We start from the raw sequence: 10,888 nt of genomic DNA on the forward strand, positions 1-10,888 counted from the left end.
GTAAGTTGAAATACAATACATGAAATTGTGTTGAAAGAATAATTCATTTAATAAAATGTTCATGTATCAGAAAAAGTAATATAAAGGTATGACACTACATTGTATAAAGTGAGTTTAAATACTATTCAAGGTTCATTAGTTTCTTAGTTTCAACATGTATCTTATTTAATTTAAAATATTTATCATATTAAATTTAGATATATGTATACTTGTGGTATACTTTCAAAAATATATTTTTAAATTAAATTTTTCTTTTATTTTTCACACTTTTGTACAAGAATGAATATTAAAAATGCTAAAGTATTATATATAAAGCATTCACACACTGAATGATTTATACATATTTATAGACACAAGAACTGTAGAACGTGTGCCATTTTATAAAGTATGTGGATATTAAAAAAATAAATGAGATGTAACTGAAAACTAGAGACACAATTCTCACTCTTGAATAAATTTTTGTTAACTTTCACTGTTAAGAACTTTAATTTAAATTAATAATTTAAACGACGTATTACAATTGTGCCAAGCTAATCACATTCCTGGACATCGGCCTTCAGTTATACTATTATAAAGTTATCTAAAATATTAAATTCACTAAAGTGAAACAGTTTTTATATTTTGCATTAAAATTTTGTAAAAGATATTCCGCTATATTAACAGTTTCATTTTATTCATTTGATATTAACAGTAACCTTTGTAATCACTTTACAAAAATTCTTCACACCAATCAGAGAGGCACTGGTAACAATCACTTGACTGTTTTGCATTTGCAGAACACGCATCTTTCATCCATTCTTGAAATAACTCTCTGTTCTTCTTCAAGACCAAATATTGTCCAAGTACCACATATGCCTATATATTTTCAATCAATATAAAAACGAATTAGTTTCAGTACAATAAATTGAATAGAATTTATTAATTTTATGTACTCTTCAAGGTACACCTTGCGGTCGCATTGACTTCATATGAAGTACATTTGCTATAAAAACATCTACTCAAATCTCATTGATATTACTGAACATTTTAACAATACATTTTTAAAACATTTTAAAATTTATTTAACTTCTTGTATCACTTCTTTAAAGGAAATCATCTTTTTTTAATATACTCTGTGTACATGCATTTTTGTATTGCAGATTCTTATTGTATTTTATTTAATCATGTTTACAGATATCAACAAATTTAGAAGCAGTTTTAGAAGCATGCAATACTTCTAAAACTTTGTTCACTTGTTAACAAAACCAAAGTTCCGTTAGACAAACAAATCACAAAGAAACTATATCCAAAATTAGATATATGATACCTTATCAAAACCAGCAGCTTCTAATCTACGTCCTAGAACTTCTCCAACTCCAGCAAGATCCGTAACGGGTTTATCTCCCATTGGTTCTGCCACAAAATTTTTATGCTTTTGCGATGTACTAGACATGTTTCTTCGCTAATAAAAAAGATTTTCATTCATTAATGTAAGAATAATAACAAAATTATATGGTAATACATTAATTTCACCTTTTACTACTAGTTAAAATCACACGTAAAGTCAATAAAGTCGATAAAGTTAGACATTACTTTCATGAAACATCATACATTTTCTTGAATATATGGTACGAATATTAAAAAGTCTAAGTACAATAAGGGTAAGTACGAAGATTTAATAAAGTAATGTATTTTTATTCAAAAAACATACCCTTTCTTATACAACTTCGTAAACAATAAGCTTAAATTACTGAATCCTGGCAGTAGCTACGTGCAATTATCTTCTCCTCTTCGTCAGATAAACTTGTTTAATGTGACTATGCTACTTATTATTATTATATAATGTTATGTGATAAGACTAGAATATACATATATCTTTTTCAATGAAATATGTACTTTTAAAAAGAAATCGCACAAACACAATATCTATCATAATTACACCCGTCCAACACCGTCCTAAATTCATATGAAAGTATAGAATGGAAACTCCCGCAGTATCTCATTCAGAGAATTGTTGGTTTCTATGACAGTGATACCACAATATAAATATTATTCACAATCCTGCACAATTTACATGGTTTTTTCGTGATTGCTTCATCTTTAACTGGAATGAATAATACATATATTTTCATTAGTATTTACTATTAATATCAATCAATTAATACTTTAGTATTAGTAGTATTAATACTTTACGGGTAAAGAATATGAAACACGTTTATGAAATCACGTATAATAAATGTGTTCTGTACGTATATATAAGATGTTAAAAAATTTGTCAAATACATCTGTATACGTTCTTGATATTAAGATTGTAAATACTTACATGCTAAATTGTACTTTTATTACTCAGATCATTATTCTACAACTAATTGTATGTAGATGATCGTTAATGTTACTGTTTAGAAATTGAACGACGTTTTATATAATTTGACAGTAAATAATATTAATAATTTTCTTCGAATTTACCGCTGGTAAAAAATCATACCTATTTTAATATTTTCGTTATGTAGTATTTCGACGGTTTGATTTGAAACTCCCGCCTCCATTCACAAAATGTTAAGTCTGATACGCAAGTGATACGCTATTAACTTGCAAATTTCTTGTGAGACACGCCGTAAAGTGTCGACACCAGCGGTGCATTTGTAAGCAGAAAGCGTTTCGTTTCTTGTCTATTCGTCTATGGAATCGGGTTATTGTTGGGAAGTTGAGGCGGTCAATATGTGAAACATAAATAGAAACGTGTATTGTTGCTACAGTGTTTTAAATTTCATTTCACCGTCTCGCAACAACTTTTCGCAAAGTTCGAATTTATGTGGCCAGTTGCAAGAGTATTCGCTGAAGTTGAATTTTTGGCATATATACTCTACCTGAATCGCGGAAGAACCGTCATGTTGTGTCAACGTAATCCACGGCAGCACTGACGCCTCTTCAGTAATTAACCAAACAAAATGGACACCGAGATAACGATTACGCGAACATTTGTGCAGTAAATTTACATGGAATGTCCAGGAAAATGGGATTAACGTGTACGCTACAGTGAGTTTTACTTAATCATTGCTAAACGCTAAATCTCTATAATAGAGCAGTATCACTTAAATTTTTCTGAAACTGTCGTGCCTTTTTCAATTTTACAATATTGCAACTTAATTTTGACACTTCAATCGAGATCAGAGCTGCACAGTGCTGTTGTTATATACATAAATATTATTTTCATGCTTACAATTAAATTTCTCACTAGATTTTCCTAACGTTTCACGTTTTAACTCGACGCGTTATAAATACCTTTTTACAGTTTCTTAAAGAAAGAAAAATTTCAGGTACTTTTGCTGTTTCTTCTGTTTGAGGGAAAAAAAAGAGTACATAAAAGTTTAATTCAGTACCATACACACATACTCATTGAGTCACATCGATCATCAATAATTTATTTTTCATCATTTTTAAGATTGAAAAATTGATTTATCAATATGAAGTGTTAATATACATTGTAATAATAGATCATAATATACATATACCAAATTTATATACAGAACCATCTTCTTTAATATAGTTGCATAGATCTCTACTCTACTTAACCACATTGCATGCTGCTTGCTTCATACATTGTAATTCTGTAGTTTTTCTAACATAGTAGAACATAAAAATAGAATTTAAAATAGTTGTTCAAGTGCTAGTTTCAATGTAATAATGAAACTGAATTCATTGACCCTGATGTTCCAAGCAAGGTAAGCAGAAGATTATTTTTTATAAGTTTTTGATCCATCATTTTTTTCAAAGCGTCATTGCTTTGCACATTACAATAAACCTACAAAACAACTGATATCAGTCAGCCTATTATTTTAATAATAATCCGAAATATTTCATTCTGTATTCGACAAAAAAAATTTTTTTATTAAATTTGATATTTAACTGATACGTTTTTTTAATGAAGCAATTTGAGATTCGTCAACAATTAATGGATTACGTAACTTTATTCGTTCGTTACAATTTTATCACAAACCGTTGAACTTGTTCCAATTTTATATTTACGTGTAATCAAGAAAAAGTTCAATGCAATGACGAGTACGGCCCTGTTTCATTGAAGATGTTCATGTGAACGTACACAATCGTGCGGATACCTAGAGGACAGGATTGGTTAATCGAATATCCTGCCCTGGTATCCTACTTTATAAGGTAAAATCTGATTGGTTCTCTTTGTGGTATAATTCGGACTCCGCCTTACTACCACCAATTGCGTTGTGTGTTTTTACCACGATACCAAATACTTCATGTACTAGGAGTGTAATTCTTGAGAGGTTGCAGGCGTTCAATCCCCTTCTTTTTCCCCCACTCGATTTTCTCGTTTTATTGTTTTCACTCGATGAATTTCGGTGACTTATAAGGGGACTGCGCGATCTGTTACTCGTCGATTTTGATGAAACTTTACAGAAAAGTGAGCAAGTAAATTTTTATTCCATGTTGAAATATAAGTGCAGATACTCAACAGTTTACGAGATACATATTTAACAATGAAGGATCACATTTGACCGAGTGGCGGGTAAAATCTTAATATCATTGATCTTCCAGGAAGAAGTAACAGCGTAATGGTAATGGCCGTAGCTTCGTAAACCAGATGTGAGGTTCGATTTCTGTAAAATTTAGTTTTTTTGACAGATCAAGCAATAGTTTGTAATAGTTTACTGTATATTTTTTGAATCATAATTGGCTTTCCGCGTTTATTATAATAATTGTCGATTATAATATTAATTACACATATAATACGATATGCAAGGTATGTTTCAAAATCGAGTATCAGGGCATGCTATAAGTAATGTCGTTTCTAAAATTAATTTTGAAAATCAGACATTAACACTATCCATAATAAATATAGATGTATTGATTGTTCCTTTCTACGACTATCTTCTATCTCTGATTAATTTTTGGATTTTCTCTTCCCATATTTACTAATTCTGAATTTATTTAAAGTAAGACGAGAAACGACATTATTTGTTGGATAACGTAATATTTTGTAGCGTTATGCAAGTAGTGGTTTACGACGTCTGAAGAGAAATATGCACAGGAAAGTATTCCGAATAGCGGTGTATTCGTGATACAATTTATATACTACCGCATATATTTTAAAAATTTACTTTTCGAAGGAGGCTTTAAATGCAGAGTATATATATCACACTTTTAACATTTGTTGTCTCATTTCTTCAAACAGTTGCATTTATTAGGTTCGTTCTATATATTTTTACGATAAACACTGCTCGCGTAGGAATAAATTGTACAAAAAAAGAATGAGGAAAGAAAAGAATATTTGTTAATTATAACTAGACAAAGGATGTTCGTGCAAGAATCAGAATCATTGAAAAATTACTTTCAATACTGAATATGAAAACACGGATTACAGTTGTTTGAACATTTTATACGGTTATTTGTAATGAAAATACGCGAAATGTTTTAGTTACAATTATTAAGAAGCTATCGAATGTCTTTTAAAATTATAAGTCCACTGCAAAATAAGTTACTTCGAGATAATTACTTTTTCTATTAAAGAAACGAAGATTTGTACGGAAAGAAATTGTCCTCCTTGCGGGGGAATTGAACCCTCAGCTTGGTTTCGCTCGTGAAGCTGCGACCTTCCCACTTGCGTCATCACTCTCGAGAGATCAGTTCAGCGAAGTTAAAGGATTCTTTATTTACAACTCGGTCGCGTGCGATCATCATTGTCAAATGTCTCGTAAACTACACTATCGCCGAAAAGAAAGTTTAGAATGTAAAAAATTGAAATTTGTGCCCTGATACCTACATATTAATTATATTCCATTAATACATAAACATCATTTTTACACGACTAATCTTTCTCTCCATTCTCGGTGGTCAGATATTTATCACTCGAAAATACAACGAAGGTAAAAGTAGGTACAATTACAGCTTTCTTTATAATAACACTATTGGAAAATAATAAATCCATCGAAACTGTCTATCCGCATTATGGTAAAATCACATCATCCCGACAAACTTTCTCCTAATTCAAAATTGTTATTTTTAAAAACAATCATCGAGTCTGCCGATTTTTCCATTTACTGGTGAAAGCAATTTTGTATATTGCACTCTTCGTTCGAATTTCTTTGACAAACTAATCTCTGTTTCTTTCGACTCGAAGAGTGATTCGAAATTCTTCGTAGTGTATAAAACTTAAAATTCGTGTTCCTATGGCTGGGTCACTGATGACCCATCGACGAATATAGGTCACCGAACCGTCTTATACGCATGCGTACGCGAGTGTAAAATTTTGCAACAGGTCAAAATTGACCCAGCCGCCGGCTTCGATGGATCTGTAATGCTGGAGTAAATTGCACACCTAAGAGACTACATGCTGCAATAGTAGTTACACAAAATGCAGTAATGACAAGTGTATATAGCCTCGTGTTTCCGGAAGTAACCTGTCGCGCTGTTCATTCTTATTATTATAAATAAACTGTTTGTCATTTCAACGTTCACTCTGTTATTATTGTCTTGGTTTTGTGTAAATGCATATACGCGCGATAAATAGACTCCTCATTGGTAAATCTACTTCATATCCATTAAATTATCCTCGATTTTGTTAACACGTATCTATTTCAAACATGCGACCGCCATTGTTTTGAATGTCTACACTTTCGGAGTTTCTGCACGACCAAGAATCTACATAACTTGTCCACTACCTTTCCACCAAGTTTTGTCAAAATCGGGCGCATAACATATCCTGCGGTCCCATTATTACTATTACAGTGATTCATACATTCGCTTGCATATTTCACTGAAAATGTAAAAGTTTCTATGTAACCCCTATTTATGCGTTCTCGTTATCTTTACTCTTATGGTAGGTACTTTTGTGTGAAATTTTTCGCAATTTTCAAATAAAATTCGTAATTTGGCATGTAATTCGGTCAGACAAATGTGACAGCCTGTCGCGAACGAAATTGTGTACGCAAAAGTAATGGCCGTCGTATTTAACCTTCGTGCACCTCTCGGTCCCAATTTGATTCGAAATCGAAGAATGATTTTTAATTGTGCTTTTTATTACAAAACTTTGTAAACTAATCTGATATTCAGTAATTGAGATATATTACAATATAGCGATAAATGAACTTACTCGGTCGAAGTGCAGTCCTGTTGGATTTTTCTGTAGTAAACTTTATAATAGACTTTTTCGGAAAATATATACTTACAACACGTAATTTTTTAAAAATTACATCGTAATAAATGAAACATGTTATACTATATTAAAATATATGTTGGAATAAATGTGTTAATAGTCAAAATACCGACGGTAATCAATAATAAAAATTGTACGGTATCTCTATCGATTTCCTGATACTCTTGGTCATTTAAAACTTTTTCTTTTCGCTTGTAATAAACAGATTGTGGATTTCATGTATTTATAGCGCATTGCAACCCACAAAATATAATAAAATAGAAGTAAAATTAGAATGCTCTCATTAAACTGATATTTAAAGAATTTTTTTATTGATCCACCGCTTATTTAAAAGTATGTTTTGAACAATTATATTCATTGTATACGGGTTGTACAATGACGACTGTAGTGAATTCGGAATTTTCGCACCTTTAACGAACTTTAATGCAGGGAAGCCTTGCATTTTAATCTTCCGTCGAGTGTTCAGTTGAAATACAAGAGGTGGAAATTACTGCTGTACTAAATAACTTTTCTAAGTAACATATTAAACAGAAATTGCATTTTAATAATGCAAAAGTTGAACGCTATAAAAGTTTGAGAAATTTTGAGATACTTTATAATATATTTCCAGATATATGTAGTATATTTCTTATTTTTTAATGACGCGTTCTCTGTCTGAATAACAAGTCCTTGAGTTTCTGGATCATCAGAAACACCTTTATTTTTTCATATTTTGTTAATCTCTATCAAATATGGAAAACATTGTCAGTGCAACATTTTTAATTTTCAAAAATTCAAAGAAAGTAAGAAATTCTACAGTCACAATTCAAATACAGTTGACTCGTACCGTCTATATCTTTGATTCGGCTTAATCATTGATGACACACTTTTACCTCTACATTTCACGAACCGGCGTTCAACGACGTTAAATGCTAATATGATCATTTTCGGTCTGTCGAATTCATTTTTCCCATTATTTTTCTGGTATCAGTCTCGATATTTCAATTGATTTAATTAAAAAAGTGACAGTGTACATAACAATCTGTGGAAGCCTTTCAAAAATTAATTTACACGTGAAAAGTTGTCTCTTCAGTATAAAAATTGTCGATTGAAATTAATTTTAGATCATAGATAGACTAACATCTTTTCCATACGATATTATCACCTAACATTGTTTTGTCATGAATACTACGAATATTATTGTTTTAAATTTAATTGGAAACATACAAAGACAGAAAGGTTTATAGTAAATTATTTAAATGTAAGAGTGTAAATCAAAATACGTAAACAAAATAAAAATGGTCAAATTGAATATATATTAAAATTAATAAATTTGTAAAAAGTGCTTGTGAAAGAATCTAATTGTTCTGATTTTGAGCAATGTACGAGTATCCGCTGTTCGCGTTAACACGTTCCGTGGTTAGTGGGTCATCGGTGACCCACGATAGACTGTCTGTTCTGACCATTGATGGTTTTCACCATCGATATAATGCATCAAAATATCGATCAATTCTACGTATTCGATAATCGTATCGTTTTGTTATACAAGGGTGTACCATTAAATGTATCACCTTAAATATCTTGGGAACTATGGAAGAGAAATTTTTCGAATAACTGATCTGCATAGAAAAAGTATAACTGTGCAGGTCGATACTTTTTCGTTAATAACATAGTTTGTTTTCTCTTAAATATCATGTGGTGGATACTGCAAGTATTTGTAGTGCATTCAGTAGTTGGCCATTGATGAAAAGGTATAGGAGAAGGTTTTTATTTCTTTTTGATTTTGCTAATAATATATTTGATAAGAGAACACTCAGTCTACTGTATTTATAGTACTATTTCCATGCATACACAATAATCAGAAATGACTTATTCTTATTAAATTTCTAAATACGATTCTTAATAAATCGTATTTAAACATTCACTGAGTCCGAATTTAACGACCTAACATTAAAACAGGATAAAGGGAAAAGGTATACGCTGTAAACGCGTTATCTGAGTGAAGAGTTCAATAACAGATAGAAGATAGGCAAGTAGTTGCTAATTTTGCGATGATTAAACATGAAAGTATCAATTTTAAAAATAACAATATTCTTTCCTCGACGAGTAGACTACATAACCAAACAACTGCCCGATCGGATTAATCATTTGAACGTCACAGTGAAACTTAAATGCTGCTCTTCTTTTCGCGATGCATTATTCGAATAAAATTGTGTTGAATCTCCTGGCCTGGTGTGTAGTCGGGCGTAATGAAACGAAGATTTTAATCAACCCGAACGCAACTCGGAACGTCTTACTGCTTCTTCGTGTATACGGTTACACACGTGTGTGCATGCACGAACGTTTTATAAGTGGCGAAGAGGAGATGCGCGCGCCACCAGGTGGTGCAGTGAGTGAGTGTGCGCGCATGATGCGAAAGGTGGCCCTGTGTGTGAGTTTCTACAGATGTTACGATGTGTAACTGGTGTGTGTAGCGGCCTCCGTCGGACAGGACAGGATAGGATAGATGGTAGGGTAAGAGAGAAGAGAGTAGTCCTTCGTTTGTGAACCGTCGGCGGGGGAATTGGGTACGGGCAGGGGGAAGGGAAGGGGGAGGGGGGCAAAGATGTGTAGAATGATTCGGACCTATGGACACGCTTGCACCTCGACGGTCCGTGCCGCCGCAGCCGCAGCCGCAGCCACCGTTGGTGAAAATCGTGTGAACGCGCGCGCGAACGAGGGTGGTTTTTCGTTAAAACATTAACACGTAACCACTTTCATTGAACGGTATTAGGGATTTCGAGCGCCGTTCTTACGAAATACACGAGGGAAGAGTGAATCGTGGTGAAGTGAAGTGACGCTTTGCTAGCTGGAATATCGAGCGTCGCGGTGGCCGCTACGAGTTCTCTCGGAAGCCCAAACGGAAATCTCTCACGATAATGGCGTACTTTCCGACGATCCGTGTTTTTTTTTCACGAAGTCGTCTCGACTCGCTCCCGATCCTCTAACCACGCTCGTATTTATGCTTTTCCGTGTGCACGATCCACTACCGAGACCACGGGCGAATATTCGACGATAAAATACGTTCGAAATAAAGTGTGAGAACTTTCTATACCCGTCTTTGCCAGTTTCTTTCTGTTCACCCTTGTAATATATACTCGATGTGTGTATTTCAGTTCGTTTCCTAATGAGAACGAGAATATTCTTTCGTACGTTTTAGTGCCGCTGTCAGTGCTTCAGGTTTGTAAGGTGTTTTTTTCGTTGTTCTCATCTATTTTTCTGTTTATGAATTTCTTTAAGCGAATATTCGGTTCGGTTTTACGTATTGGTTCCGCGAATTGTAGCGGCGTGCGATAATACCATATTGTTACTTTTGGAAATTTTTGTTTATTCTGAAGCTTTTTGTTCATTCTTTAATGGGTTCGAATTTCCGGCATACTCTTTGAATGAATAAAGCATTAGGTTAAAATTTCTTTTGCTAAATATGCAGTGATTTTGATAAAAATTAATGTGTGCCTCTGTTGATTCTTTTTATGTATATTAAATATTTCTACATCGTTTACATAGTATTATAATTATAATACAATCATTGCTTGTAATTGTTTTATGTTCCACTATGTAGCTATGTAATGAGTTCTTTGTATTCTAATTTTTACATTTGTAGAGTTTTGAAACGTTAGAATCGTGTATATGTATAAATTTTAGCTTTTATTATGTCATTTATTCATATTTTATATTGTTCGTTTTGCAGTTAAGTACTTCTTGTTCTTC

At 32.5% G+C, this 10,888-nt stretch overlaps 1 protein-coding gene across 1 annotated transcript; it reads right to left on the reverse strand.

Annotated features, from left to right (window-relative positions):
- Positions 1–708: 708 nt before the first annotated feature.
- Positions 709–1,705, reverse strand: LOC107193692 (barrier-to-autointegration factor B). The gene is made up of 3 exons (XM_015583185.1): positions 1,691–1,705; positions 1,307–1,441; positions 709–855 (listed from the first exon to the last, which is right to left on the reverse strand). The coding sequence occupies exons 2-3, from the start codon at positions 1,430–1,432 to the stop codon at positions 709–711; spliced, it is 273 nt and encodes a 90-aa protein (XP_015438671.1). The 5' UTR covers positions 1,433–1,441; positions 1,691–1,705.
- Between the last annotated feature and the right edge of the window lie 9,183 nt (positions 1,706–10,888).

This window comes from Dufourea novaeangliae, unplaced genomic scaffold (genome assembly GCF_001272555.1).
Source record: "Dufourea novaeangliae isolate 0120121106 unplaced genomic scaffold, ASM127255v1 scaffold25, whole genome shotgun sequence".
Classification (NCBI taxonomy): domain Eukaryota; kingdom Metazoa; phylum Arthropoda; class Insecta; order Hymenoptera; family Halictidae; genus Dufourea; species Dufourea novaeangliae.